This window comes from Perna viridis, chromosome 3, assembly GCF_037379345.1.
Source record: "Perna viridis isolate PV_CMFRI_1.1 ecotype Kerala chromosome 3, ASM3737934v1, whole genome shotgun sequence".
NCBI lineage: Eukaryota > Metazoa > Mollusca > Bivalvia > Mytilida > Mytilidae > Perna > Perna viridis.
The window spans coordinates 27,685,133-27,700,360 of NC_142447.1; the positions used below are offsets into that span (position 1 = coordinate 27,685,133).

At 31.3% G+C, this 15,228-nt stretch overlaps 1 protein-coding gene across 1 annotated transcript in view; it reads left to right on the top strand.

The window, feature by feature from the left end:
- The window catches only part of LOC148621685 (uncharacterized), a 39,471-nt gene extending 24,660 nt beyond the window's left edge, over window positions 1–14,811 (top strand). The window contains 18 exon segments of the mRNA XM_088576318.1: window positions 82–195; window positions 650–763; window positions 1,105–1,218; window positions 1,573–1,686; window positions 2,027–2,140; window positions 2,495–2,608; window positions 2,942–3,055; window positions 3,407–3,520; window positions 3,862–3,975; window positions 4,329–4,442; window positions 4,783–4,896; window positions 5,325–5,438; window positions 5,745–5,858; window positions 6,217–6,330; window positions 8,357–8,470; window positions 9,406–9,555; window positions 12,955–13,217; window positions 13,639–14,811. Coding sequence (XP_088432444.1) covers window positions 82–195; window positions 650–763; window positions 1,105–1,218; window positions 1,573–1,686; window positions 2,027–2,140; window positions 2,495–2,608; window positions 2,942–3,055; window positions 3,407–3,520; window positions 3,862–3,975; window positions 4,329–4,442; window positions 4,783–4,896; window positions 5,325–5,438; window positions 5,745–5,858; window positions 6,217–6,330; window positions 8,357–8,470; window positions 9,406–9,555; window positions 12,955–13,217; window positions 13,639–14,397 — 2,882 coding nt within the window. The 3' untranslated portion in view covers window positions 14,398–14,811.
- Window positions 14,812–15,228: the final 417 nt, after the last annotated feature.

Below are 15,228 nucleotides of genomic sequence, written 5' to 3' on the forward strand. Positions count from 1 at the left end.
AAATGTGCCTTATTTTATAAAGAAAATATGATGTACGAACATTACTCATGATAAAAAAATAATAGCTGTTTGTTTTTCCAGACATTAATGAATGTTCTTCCAACCCCTGTCAGAGCGGCGGTTCATGTACAGATGGCGTTAATGGATATAATTGTTCATGCAAACCTGGATATACTGGTGTAAACTGTCAAACTGGTAAATATTAACTTGATAGGGAGATATATATATATATATATATATATATATATATATATATATATATATATATATATATATATATATATATATATATATATATATATATATATATATATATATATATATATATCTATATATATTCAATACAGATAGTATATCGGATAAGTAGTGGTAATACTTGTCATGTTCTAACAAAACTAAACAGACCTTTCCAACAATGCAGTTTTCAGGTTATGTAACTAATTTTAATTGCTGAAGCTTCCGTTATTAGCTTCATTGTCGTCTAATTACTTGGTCTATTTTTCATAATGTTCTACGATAAAATGTGCACATGCGTGAAATGATTTTGCTAAGGTCTTCCTTTCATTATACATGTGTCTTATTTTGTAAAGAAAATATGATTTACGAACATTACTCGTGATGAGAAATTAATAGCTGTTTGTTTTTCCAGACATTAATGAATGTTCTTCCAACCCCTGTCAAAACCACGGTTCGTGTACAGATGGCGTTAATGGATATACTTGTTTATGCACACCTGGATATACTGATGTAAATTGTCAAACTGGTAAATGTTAACTTCATACGGAGATACAAATATATATGTTGAGTATAGATGGTATATCGGATAAGCAGTGGTATTACTTGCAACGTCGTAACAAAAATAAGCAGACCTTTCAAATAATGCAGTTTTTAAGTTTTGTAACTTATTGTAATTGCTGAAGCGTCCATTATTGGCTTCATCATCGACTAATTACTTGGTCTATTTTTTACGATAAAAAGTTCCCATGCGTGAAATGCTTTTGCTAAGGTTTTCCTTTCATTATAAATGTGCCTTATTTTCTAAAGAATATATATTTTACGGACATTACTCATGATGAAAAACTAATAGCTGTTTGTTTTTTCTAGACATTAATGAATGTTCTTCCAACCCCTGTCAAAACCACGGTTCATGTACAGATGGCGTTAATGGATATACTTGTTCATGCAAATCTGGATATACTGGTGCAAACTGTCTAACTGGTAAATATTAACTTGATAGGGAGATATTTATATCTACATACATTGATTATAGATCGTACATCGGATAAGTAGTGGTATTACTAGCAACGTCGTAACAAAAATAAGCAGACGTTTCCAATAATGCAGTTTTCAAGTTGTGTAACTTATTGTAATTGCTGAAGCGTCCATTACTGGCTTCATGGTCGTCTAATTACTTGGTCTATTTTCCTGATTCTTTTACGATAAAAAGTTCCCATGCGTGAAATACATTTGCTTAGGTTTTCCTTTCATTATTAATGTGCCTTATTTTGTAAAGAATATATGATTTGCGAACATTACTCATGATAAAAAATTAATAGATGTTTGTTTTTCCAGACATTAATGAATGTTCTTCCAACCCCTGTCAAAACCACGGTTCATGTACAGATGGCGTTAATGGATATACTTGTTCATGCAAACCTGGATATACTGATGTAAATTGTCAAACTGGTAAATGTTAACTTCATACGGAGATACAAATATATATGTTGAGTATAGATGGTATATCGGATAAGCAGTGGTATTACTTGCAACGTCGTAACAAAAATAAGCAGACCTTTCCAATAATGCAGTTTTCAAGTTTTGTAACTTATTGTAATTGCTGAAGCGTCCATTATTGGCTTCATCATCGTCTAATTACTTGGTCTATTTTTTACGATAAAAAGTTCCCATGCGTGAAATGATTTTGCTAAGGTTTTCCTTTCATTATAAATGTGCCTTATTTTATAAAGAAAATATGATGTACGAACATTACTCATGATAAAAAAATAATAGCTGTTTGTTTTTCCAGACATTAATGAATGTTCTTCCAACCCCTGTCAGAGCGGTGGTTCATGTACAGATGGCGTTAATGGATATAATTGTTCATCCAAACCTGGATATACTGGTGTAAACTGTAAAACTGGTAATATTAACTTGATAGGGAGATATATATATATATATATATATTCATTACAGATAGTATATCGGATAAGTAGTGGTAATACTTGTCATGGTCTAACAAAATTAATAGACCTTTCAAACAATGCAGTTTTCAGGTTATGTAACTAATTTTAATTGCTGAAGCTTCCATTATTAGCTTCATTGTCGTCTAATTACTTGGTCTATTTTTCATAATGTTCTACGATAAAATGTGCACATGCGTGAAATGATTTTGCTAAGGTCTTCCTTTCATTATACATGTGCCTTATTTTGTAAAGAAAATATGATTTACGAACATTACTCGTGATGAGAAATTAATAGCTGTTTGTTTTTCCAGACATTAATGAATGTTCTTCCAACCCCTGTCAAAACCACGGTTCGTGTACAGATGGCGTTAATGGATATACTTGTTCATGCACACCTGGATATACTGATGTAAATTGTCAAACTGGTAAATGTTAATTTGATAGGGAGATACAAATATATATGTTGAGTATAGGTGGTATAAGTAGTGGTATTACTTGAAACGCCGAAACAGAAATAATCAGACCTTCCCAATAATGCAGTTTTCATGTTTTGTAACTTATTGTAATTGCTGAAGCGTCCATTATTGGCTTCATCATCGTCTAATTACTTGGTCTATTTTTTACGATAAAAAGTTTCCATGCGTGAAATGATTTTGCTAAGGTTTTCCTTTCATTATAAATGTGCCTTATTTTATAAAGAAAATATGATGTACGAACATTACTCATGATAAAAAAATAATAGCTGTTTGTTTTTCCAGACATTAACGAATGTTCTTCCAACCCCTGTCAGAGCGGCGGTTCATGTACAGATGGCGTTAATGGATATACTTGTTCATGTACACCTGGATATATTGATGTAAATTGTCAAACTGGTAAATGTTAACTTCATACGGAGATACAAATATATATGTTGATAATAGATGGTACATCGGAAAAGTTGTGTTATTACTTCCAACGTCGTAACAAAAATAAGCAGACCTTTCCAATAATGCAGTTTTCAAGTTGTGTAACTTATTGTAATTGCTGAAGCGTCCATTATTGGCTTCATCGTCGTCTAATTACTTGGTCTATTTTTCACAAACTTTTACGATAAAAAGTTCCCATGCGTGAAATACTTTTGCTAAGGTTTTCCTTTCATTATAAATGTTCCTTATTTTGTAAAGAAAATATGATTTGCGAACACTACTCATGATAAAAAAATTAATAGATGTTTGTTTTTCTAGACATTAATGAATGTTCTTCCAACCCCTGTCGGAGCGGCGGCTCATGTACAGATGGCGTTAATGGATATACTTGTTCATGTACACCTGGATATACTGATGTAAATTGTCAAACTGGTAAATGTTAACTTCATACGGAGATACAAATATATATGTTGAGTATAGATGGTATATCGGATAAGCAGTGATATTACTTGCAACGTCGTAACAAAATTAAGCAGACCTTCCCAATAATGCAGTTTTTAAGTTATGTAACTTATTGTAATTGCTGAAGCGTCCATTATTGGCTTCATCATCGTCTAATTACTTGGTCTATTTTTTACAATAAAAAGTTCCCATGCGTGAAATGCTTTTGCTAAGGTTTTCCTTTCATTATAAATGTGCCTTATTTTCTAAAGAATATATATTTTACGAACATTATTCATGATGAAAAACTAATAGCTGTTTGTTTTTTCTAGACATTAATGAATGTTCTTCCAACCCCTGTCAGAACGGCGGTTCATGTACAGATGGCGTTAATAGATATAATTGTTCATGCATATCTGGATATACTGGTGCAAAGTGTCAAACTGGTAAATATTAACTTGATAGGGGATATATATATCTACATACATTGATTATAGATGGTATATTGGAGAAGTAGTGGTATTACTTGCAACGTCGTAACAAAAATAAGAAGACCTTTCCAATAATGCAGTTTTCAAGTTGTGTAACTTATTGTAATTGCTGAAGCGTCCATTACTGGCTTCATGGTCGTCTAATTACTTGGTCTATTTTCCTGATTCTTTTACGATAAAAAGTTCCCATGCGTGAAATACATTTGCTTAGGTTTTCCTTTCATTATTAATGTGCCTTATTTTGTAAAGAATATATGATTTGCGAACATTACTCATGATAAAAAATTAATAGATGTTTGTTTTTCCAGACATTAATGAATGTTCTTCCAACCCCTGTCAAAACCACGGTTCATGTACAGATGGCGTTAATGGATATACTTGTTCATGCAAACCTGGATATACTGATGTAAATTGTCAAACTGGTAAATGTTAACTTCATACGGAGATACAAATATATATGTTGAGTATAGATGGTATATCGGATAAGCAGTGGTATTACTTGCAACGTCGTAACAAAAATAAGCAGACCTTTCAAATAATGCAGTTTTTAAGTTATGTAACTTATTGTAATTGCTGAAGCGTCCATTATTGGCTTCATCATCGACTAATTACTTGGTCTATTTTTTACGATAAAAAGTTCCCATGCGTGAAATGATTTTGCTAAGGTTTTCCTCTCATTATAAATGTGCCTTATTTTATAAAGAAAATATGATGTACGAACATTACTCATGATAAAAAAATAATAGCTGTTTGTTTTTCCAGACATTAATGAATGTTCTTCAAACCCCTGTCAGAGCGGCGGTTCATGTACAGATGGCGTTAATGGATATAATTGTTCATGCAAACCTGGATATACTGGTGTAAACTGTAAAACTGGTAAATATTAACTTGATAGGGAGATATATATATATATATATATATATCTATATATATATATATATATATATATATATATATATATATATATATATATATATATATATCTACATACATTGATTATAGATGGTATATCGGATAAGTAGTGCTATTACTGGCAATGTCGTAACAAAAATAAACAGAACTCTCCAACAATGTAGTTTTTAAGTTGTGTAACTTATAGTAATTGCTGAACCGTCCTTTATTGACTTCCTCGTCGTCTACTTACTTGGTCTATTTTTCACAAACTTTTACGACAAAAAGTTCCCATGCCTGAAATGCTTTTGCTAAGGTTTTCTTTTCATTATAAATATGCCTTATTTTGTAAAGAATATATGATTTACGAACACTACTCGTGGTGAAAAATTAATAAATGTTTGTTTTTCCAGACATTAATGAATGTTCTCCCAACCCCTGTCAAAACCACGGTTCATGTACAGATGGTGTTAATGGATATACTTGTTCATGCAAACCTGGATATACTGGTGTAAACTGTCAAACTGGTAAATGTTAATTTGATAGGGAGATAAAAATATATATGTTGAGTATAGATGGTGTAAGTAGTGGTATTTTTTGAAACGTCGAAACAGAAATAAGTTTTGTAACTTATTGTAATTGCTGAAGCGTCCATTATTGGCTTCATCATCGTTTACTTACTTGGTCTATTTTTTACGATAAGAAGTTTCCATGCTTGAAATGATTTTGCTAAGGTTTTCCTTTCATTATAAATGTGCCTTATTTTATAAAGAAAATATGATGTACGAACATTACTCACGATAAAAAATTAATATATATATTTGTTTTTCCAGACATTAATGAATGTTCTTCCAACCCCTGTCAGAGCGGCGGTTCATGTACAGATGGCGTTAATGGATATACTTGTTCATGCAAACCTGGATATACTGGTGTAAACTGTCAAACTGGTAAATATTAACTTGATAGGGAGATATATATATATATCTACATACATTGATTATAGATGGTATATCGGATAAGTAGTGCTATTACTGGCAATGTCGTAACAAAAATAAACAGACCTCTCCAATAATGTAGTTTTTAAGTTGTGTAACTTATTGTAATTGCTGAACCGTCCATTATTGGCTTCCTCGTCGTCTACTTACTTGGTCTATTTTTCAGAATGTTCTACGATAAAATGTGCTCATGCGTGAAATGATTTTGCTGAGGTCTTCCTTTCATTATAAATGTGCCTTATTTTGTGCAGAAAATAAGATTTACTAACATTACTCATGATAAAAAATTAATAGCTGTTTGTTTTTCCAGACATTAATGAATGTTCCTCCAACCCCTGTCAGAACCACGGTTCATGTACAGATGGCGTTAATGGATATAATTGTTTATGCAAATCTGGATATACTGGTGCAGACTGTCAAACTGGTAAATGTTAACTTGATTGGGAGATGTGGATATATATTACATATGGTGTAACAGTCATCATCTGCATGTGCATTATATAAGTTAAGAACTTTTACTCAATCAGGACGTTATATATGGACCTGTTAGATTATATTGATCTCAGACTTCGTCTCCGGTCAATATAATCTGAATAGTTCCATATATAACGTATTGACTTCTTTAAGAGTCAGTGTTTGATAAATTGTCATAAGGTAATATTTCATTGACAACATGATGCAATATGCATTGATGCTGTCAATGGTTACTACTGTGCATCTTTCATGTGATGTTCTAATCTACTAACTGACATCAATCCTTATTGAAAACAGTATCCATTCTAAAATTTCTTTGTTTCTTATAAATGGTATACCCGACCAGGAGTGGTTGTATTGAAATACTTTCAATGTCGAAACAAAATGAACAGACTTTTTAAAATAAATGAAATTTTCAAGTTTCCTCATTTTAGTCATTTCCGTCTTTCTATCATGGTCAAATTATTTGGTCTATTTTTCTTATCATACAAATGACCATACTGCACATTGGATCATGTGATAATGCATTTTACGAATGAACGTGGTCACATGAAAACTAATTTTGTGACCCAATTCAAGGGTATGGATGTGCCCGGGGACTGTGTTAACATTACGATGCTTTATATTGTCCTTGTGAGACCCAAAATGATAGCCTAGGATGTTCAGAAATCCCTCAGTTAGTCGTGTATTACCATTCAACATTTGAGTGCAAACCGGTATTGAGTATATATGTTAGCACGAGTAAAGGAATAGTTATCTGATGGTCAGGTCATTCATGTTGTGCATCTGATTAGACAGTCAAATTCTCTGCTCGAAGTCATTTATGGTTGATTTCCACAAGGACAGTCAAAATTCTCTGCTTGAAGTAACGCCGTCTTAGATTTATAAAAAACGAAATTAAGGTTGTAATGGATATACGGAAAGTTCTATCTTTTCCAACTTTATTGTTATAGTGATGTTTAATTATTAGAAAAAAAACAGCTCCTTTCTGTGAAATGGTTCTGCATATTTTTTTTATTAATACATGTGCCTTTTTTATTTGAGATAAAAATAGGATTAAGATCATAACTCTATTGTGGACAAGTTGATTTTTTATTAGTTTAATAATTATATTTTCCATTATATTTCATTTCTTTCAATTTCATATGTTCTCTACAGTGGTCTGGGTTACTATACGCTTCGTTGCATTTTGCATTTACTTCACATTGTGCCTAAAATCTGCTCACTGATTGTTACTGGTTAAATTATACTTAGGGGTTGGATGTTCTAATTTTTCAACTCGTGAGTAGTATTTTATTTTGGTAAAAATACTCAGAGTTTTGTACAGTATTTCAATGTGGAATTAGAAGGCCAGGATGTACATATTTGAAAGCAGTATAGCCAGCAGAAAATGTATTTATGATGTTCATTTTTCCATAAACTTTTCATTTTTCGTGCTGACACTTTGCTAGTTAGAGCTTTTAGCAAGTTTCATTTTAAATTTTTTTATTATTTTGATTTTGAATATCATTGAGTCAGTTTAATTGATTTGATGCTAAGATACCTTGTTATAGTGAGTACTTATAACGAACTTTAATGGTCATTTTGTGTAGTATTATAGTTAACTGTGGGTATTACATTTAACTGCTTGATCGTTGAGTTGTGCTCTATTGATATGTTTAATCTGTTTTGAACATGCAAATGCAATCTGATCTGTTATTTGTTTGAATACTTGCAATAATGTTCTATAATTTGCATAAATTTGATAATTAAATTGTTTCGTATGCGTATTTATATGTCTCTTTGTTTATTTTGTAGATCTTTTCAATGTCTTCTGAATCTGAATTAAAAGTAATTCCATATTCATGTTTTCTTTGGGCCATTAATTGCTATCGAGCCCCACTTGGTCACACTATCATAAATTTTTGACAGCTGTTTTTGTCACAAGCTATATATTTTGTACAGTTAACACCTGTTTTTCGTTTTCGTTTTTCCAGACATTAATGAATGCTCATCCAACCCCTGTCAGAACCATGGTTCATGTACAGATAGTGTCAATGGATATAGTTGTTCGTGCAAACTTGGATATGCTGGTGCAAACTGTCAAGTTGGTAATGAAGTATTCTTTCCCTAGCTTTAAATATTTATCTAATTTAGTTATCGCTATATTATTGAATTTTTAAAACTTCTTTATGCTTCTCACACTGCATTTATTATAATCCTTTCTTATTTTGTTTGATTTTCTCTTTTTTTCACAAAATGTCTAGTTAGTTTATATTACATTTAGATGTATATTTCTCCTGGTTCAGTCTGATGCAGTCATTGCAGTATGAATCGTCCGTCTGATTATTGGATATGAAATCCTTCCGGAACATTGCGATTTTATAAATCAACATTCCATGTCATGTATATTTTGTATGATATTATTGACGACTGGCTCTCTTCACAATAACTATAAGGACCTTTCCCTTTTTAAATCGTGTTTATTTTAGTTTGCTGTGAACCATGTTGATTGTTACAAGTGTACATTTTAAGAGTTTTGTCTGTATAAGGATATAATATTGGTAAACAAGGCAAGCATTAATGCTAGATCGGTTAATGACTAAAGCATGGGTATAGACATTGTCTTTCTCTGTTTACAAAAACTGACACTTGTTATAATGCTGATTGTGGTATTTTAACATACACCGATCAGTGGATAATCAGAAAATATTTACTCACTTTTGAAACGAAGACACAAGCAACTATTTAGAAAAACAAAGTTTAATAGAATTATTTTGATATTTTTTTTTAAATTACCAAATAATTAGTCAAATTGATATATATTTATTTCAGTTAGTTTTAAACTCGCAATCGCATTTTTATTAATCAGAAATTGGAATGGTTATTATAAATTCAAATTTGTTTCGTTTATGACGTACAATCGCATTTTTATTAATCAGAAATTAGAATAGTTCATATAAATAAAATTTGTTTTGTTTATGCCGTACAACGTGCAGGTTTCAATGTTTTATTTGCTATTCAGCTACTAAAAATATACTTTAAGGGCACTCCAGTACAACCTCCTTTACAGAGCCAACTACTAAGACTAATTTTAAAATAATAAAATCCTGCAAGTTTAGTATCGATACCTGTGGTTTCACGACGTCACTAAAAAATGGGTCATTACAGTGGTCACGATACACAGAAGGAAACGGTAAGTTCTCTGTATTGAGATACTGCATTGAAGGTTATGTTATGTTGTAAATATCTAAACACGCACTACAACTAATTAATGAGATTAAATTGTAACTTATTCTGTGTTTTACGTAAAAAGCTTAAGTTCTTACTTTGTACAGTATTATTCCAGCCAGGGTAATCGTGGTAGTCAAGTTGGTCACTTTTTCTTTACAACATATGTTTTGGTTTGGTTTGGTTTTGTAAAAATTATTATTACTATCTTGGCGCAACCATCGTCCATTTTTTTTAATTATTACGCTCAAATATATCAGACAGGTGTGATATTTTTTTTTAATTCAGAAGCAGTTACAGTCCATATAACTAGTCTTAGTTTGTCATTCGGTTGTTACACTTATATAGATTGAATGTTAATTAGTACTGCTTTGCAAGAGTTGTCGTTCTTGATTTTGTTGACTTTAAAGCGATCGTCTCAAAAGTACAAATATGTAAGTAGACAGGATTATAGTTACGAACAAATTTGGCATATGTAAACCAAAAAACATCGATTGTTCGATTGATTTTATGCATCTAGTATCACCTCTAATTTGCAGTGTATGAATTTTACATGGATTGATACTTAATGTAGTTTCAGGTTTTCGTGAACACGACATGTTTGTAAGACATGCGTAGGACGCTTTGTACCGACTTTGGAAATATTTCTCCCTGGTTGTACACATAGGTGGGATAACTTAATTGGTAAAATGGTACAGGTGTTCATAAATTCTGACAATGAAAAACCGACACCCATTCGTATACATGTAATGCATTTATGTAACCCATTCATATATATGCATGGTGTTTATCAGTGTCTACCTATCACAGCAGGATGCTGATAAAAACATTTGACATTGTATCTTAAGATATTATCATGTCCAAGCTGATTGGGTCCCTTCCTGCTTATCAGTCAAGTAATAATCTTTATTTACTTTGATGATTTAAGGAAGATTCAATTGATGTCAAATCAATTACCATGTCTATATATATAGGCTATCATTTATAAATTTTAACCCCAATCACATATACTGCAACTAAATTCCTACCCTTTTCATATATTACTAATCATAAAATGTAGACCGATATGGGCCGCATATCTGTACCTACCCTTTGTACTTACGTTACCAAAACCCCCCAACCCGTGTGGTTGTAACGCTTCAACTGTGGAGTATGCTAGTTATGGAACATGAGTTGCGTTTCTAATGGCAATTGCAGGATTATGCATAGACAGAAAGAGCGAATAAAAGTTTAACATAAATCGATAATGTTACAGTAATGATCTTACAGGATCAAAATACCTTATGTCAGCGGTCTATCACTAGAACTTCGCTACTATTTTTGAACACTACACAAAAATATAGTCCAAAGGTAATTCCTTTATATCATTCAATACCTCTTTTATAACAAGTAAATATGCAGCTTGCAATTTATCTCCTCTGTTATGTATGCAGATAAAATTAAGATCTAGTTATCATATCAACTCAAGATTTGAGGGACTCCTTTTTGGCCTTGAAATATATTTAGTAATGAATTTACATTTAGGGAATTTATTTCTTGCAGAAATGTGTCTGGAAGGATAAAATGTGTTTAATATTTTCATTTTTACACACTTATAAGACAAAGTATTCATCCTATCATTGATATTTTAACATTTATAAACAGGAAATGAAAAGCAGTATTTTAACCAAGTAAACTTGGCGGGAAAATTCAAATTGATTTAAGTGTCTAGATTTTGAAATCATACCGTAAATCATTCGGTATTGCCTTTTTGCGAATTTGGGTTTTTTTGTTTTTTTTTGTTTTTTTTTTGTTTTTTTTTGTTTTTTTTTGGTTTTTTGCTTGGCACAAAGTCATTGTGCAAAATTATTACTGCCTAAGTTCCATATAAGAATACAAAATAATATTTGCTTTGCGTAATCTTGGACTGTCACCTGTAGGTTGGGCAATCGATTTTTCGGTATTCCTCGTTGCTGGCATGCAATCTTGAATAGGTTGAAGAGTCGGGCGTATGTCTGTTCTCTCTTCAAAGGAAGAAGGGAGAATACAAGTGGGTAAATCTGTCAACTGTAGAATATTTAACTGGGTAAACTGGTTTGATGAAGTCTATAAGATTCGGTCTACATAAATGATGTCTGCAGAAACAAGTTTGGCAAGGTTCCGTGTGGTAGAAAGTATAAGTATTTTCTTATATTGCCATTGTCAACTATAAGAAATTTTTCAATTGCAAATATATGTGTCCATCTGCCGTCTAAATGTCTGCACGGGTGGTAGTCTTGGTGTTTCTTTATTTCGTGGTCAGACATATAGGATTTGAAGAATGAAGTTAGTTTTGTTATTATATATTGGTTGTCTAGGTTGATAAACAGAGTTTGGCTCTTTCTTCTGTATTTAGCAGATATCGATAAGGTTTCCTCGGTGTATCTCTAAATTGATTATTGTTTCGGTCTTAAAGTTTGTTCTAGCTATGTTCAGTACATTTTGGTGTTGAAACCCAAATAAGATGAGTATATTTGCTGTTGCTGTACAAAAGGAACAAAAAATGTCTTTATTTCTTGTCTTAATTCTGAATCTGCCAAACTTACTGAAAAATAGTGAATTGTTATAATGAAACAAAATATCTTATAATTTACAATAATCAGTATTGCAAGTTATGTTTTAATAACTATTCCATTTTAAATATGAAATCAAATGTATTTACCTAAAAAGAGAGCGAAATATATTTTAAAATGTTATAAAACAATATTTGCAGAAAGAGAAAAAAAATATGTAATAAAAAAATATTACAAAAAGATTAAGATTTTGTTTCTTTTATCAATGATACTAATTGAAATATTTCATCCAATATTTTATATTGGAAAAGCTAATGTACATGTATATTTTAAATATTCATCCCTTTTGTGGGCCCCATAATCCCTAATATTTATTGTTTTAGTTAATTATTGAGTACAAGTCCATATAAAATGCAGACACTGTCCATAATAAAGTGATTCATGGTGAAGACAAATCCACCGAACAAACAATGCTTTTTCAATCTACATATGCTATATTTTTTCTTAACAGTTTTTCATTCATATCTATACTTCTGAGAAAATCATACTTTTATCTCCAACTAAATCAACTAATTCGAACAAAATCAAGAACGATAACTAACAAATTGTTAATTTCATGTACAATCTATACATCATTTAATTCCAAAAGCGCAACATTCAATTGAAAAACGGAGACTTGTTATGTGGTCTGTAACTGATTCTGAATAGGAAATAAAAGTAAAGTTGGGTTTTTTTTAACATGCATAAGTCACCTCCTGTCTGGTTTTTATAAAGACTGCTACTTAAATTTTGGAGAAACGTAAACTTAATACTTATGTTGTCTTCTCTTCCAGACAGTTTCATGCTTTTGAATTTCTCAAGCATTGAGGAGATGAATAGCTCCGACTTACACAGCCCAGAAATATTGTCTGATGATCCAATAAATGTAGAACTTTCTTATCTACTTTTTAACGAGACTAGTTCATTCGAAGTTTGCTACAAGACGGGAAACACTGTTATACCTTTACTATTGATAAATACAACTAATGGGAAAGTCGGCAAATGGTCTTCCTTTACAATTCCTATTCCAAATTCTGGTAGTTCGAGAACTGTTCAGGTATTTATAGCTTGAATTTTCTTTTTATTCAGTGCGTTTACAACCGCATTAAGAAAAGGGAGAAATGTTTAAAAGATTGCTTTCTCCACAAACCTTATCACACATTCGTATGTGTAAAATCTTTAAACCATATTTGTTAAAGATTAAGTATTAGTAAGCTTATTTTTTACATTGTGAAAAATGTTAACACAATATTATATTACATATATACCACGAATTCCTGTAGTTAGAAAACCGACGCGTTTATTTTGTCAGGTTCGGTAGAATGATTAAGGAAATGACAAAAATATTCCCTCAAATCAAGATGATCGATGAGCCAATGATAGTGATACTTTAAAACTAAATATTTATATAACCATAATAAAACTCCACCTGGAAGATGTCTATTATTTAAAAAAATGTGTTCATTTCTTGATTTAAGATAATCTTTCGTGGTCATTCATCAGGATTAATTGGGCTTGATGATATCAAGATTGGAGTAATACAAAACGGCAGCGAATCAGCTACTGAGTCTTCATTTGTAATAGAGTCTACGGGTTCTCTTTCAACAAAAAGTTCTCCCACAAGTACTAACATACTTATCCATTCTACAACGACAAAAGAGGCATCTAATAATCATCCAACAAGAACATTGGGGGATAGAGAGATAGCAATAATTTCATGGACAGTCGCTATCATTCTTTCTGTGATAATTATCATTACCGGACTTGTCAAAATCGTACGGAAGCGAAAGCAACACGTGCACAGCGACGTGAACAACCCCTTTTTATACAAGACTGAAATTGAATTGAAATTCCATCCTTTAAACAGTCGCTATTTTCATGGGGATCAACTTAATAGTTTGAGTTTTATGCAAGGGGATAATTCGAATGTAAATGGAGATAAATATGACAGTTTATACAACGATGAGGATATCGGTTTACCATCAACATTGAAAATCCAAAGTTACCCAGAGCAGCAGGAGAGAAAATACCACTTTGATAGATCGAATCAATTACAAAATCAGGCATGTGAGCAGATCATTCAAACAAAAGATATACCAGTGAAAATTCATCAAGAACAACTTGATTCTGCAGACATTGGGCTTGATCACCATTTAAACAAACGGTATCATTATCGTTCAAAAGAACTGCAAAATATGGCAATAAAAGTTAATGTAAAAACATCTACGTATGCCTAAAACGGGCTTCAAGTGACAAAAATCGCAATATACTAGTCAAAACCTGTTGAAAATGAACTGTGACAACATGATATTATTTAATATCTTAAATAACGCAATTTGAGAAACATTATATTTGAAACATATTGTATAGAGTATTCATTCACAAACAAAAAAGAAATGATTACTTTAAATTATATCAACAACATTTCCAATTAACAATTTTTCAAATATCAAAAATAAACTTTATTAGAAAAATGATGAATTGTTAACATTATTAGCGTAAAGAATTTTAGAAGTTGAGTTGTGAATTTTACGTTACTCATTTTCACTTGAACTATGTCAATAATTTATTATATTTTGACACGAAGTTCACGAGAAGTTCATAAAAATCGAACCTTCACGTGAATTTTATACGAAACTTAGTCAGGAAAATCTTGTGAAGTGAATTCCATGTGAAAATCACATGAATTTCTTATTTAGTTCGATGTACATAAATTTCGCGATAACAACGTTACTTTGCCTACCAACAGTTTGGTGATGATAATGTTTACTATTGGTATAAATGTAATTAGATATCAAATTGAAAATAAGTTATTTTGTTTTCATTAATGAATCGGTTAGAAATGTTCCACCTTTTTGAAACATAAGCCACACATGAAATGTTAAAAATACCCCAAAAAACGATTACCTAAAAAAAGGACTACCCGCTGCGAAATTTCAAGGAACTATTGTTTAACTTTTAGTAAAAATGCTGATATTGTATAATCAAACTGTGGCAATATTAAGGAAGATGTAATCTAATAATTAGGCATGAGGTATTTGTTCTTGTAGCATATTTTTATAGTTGTA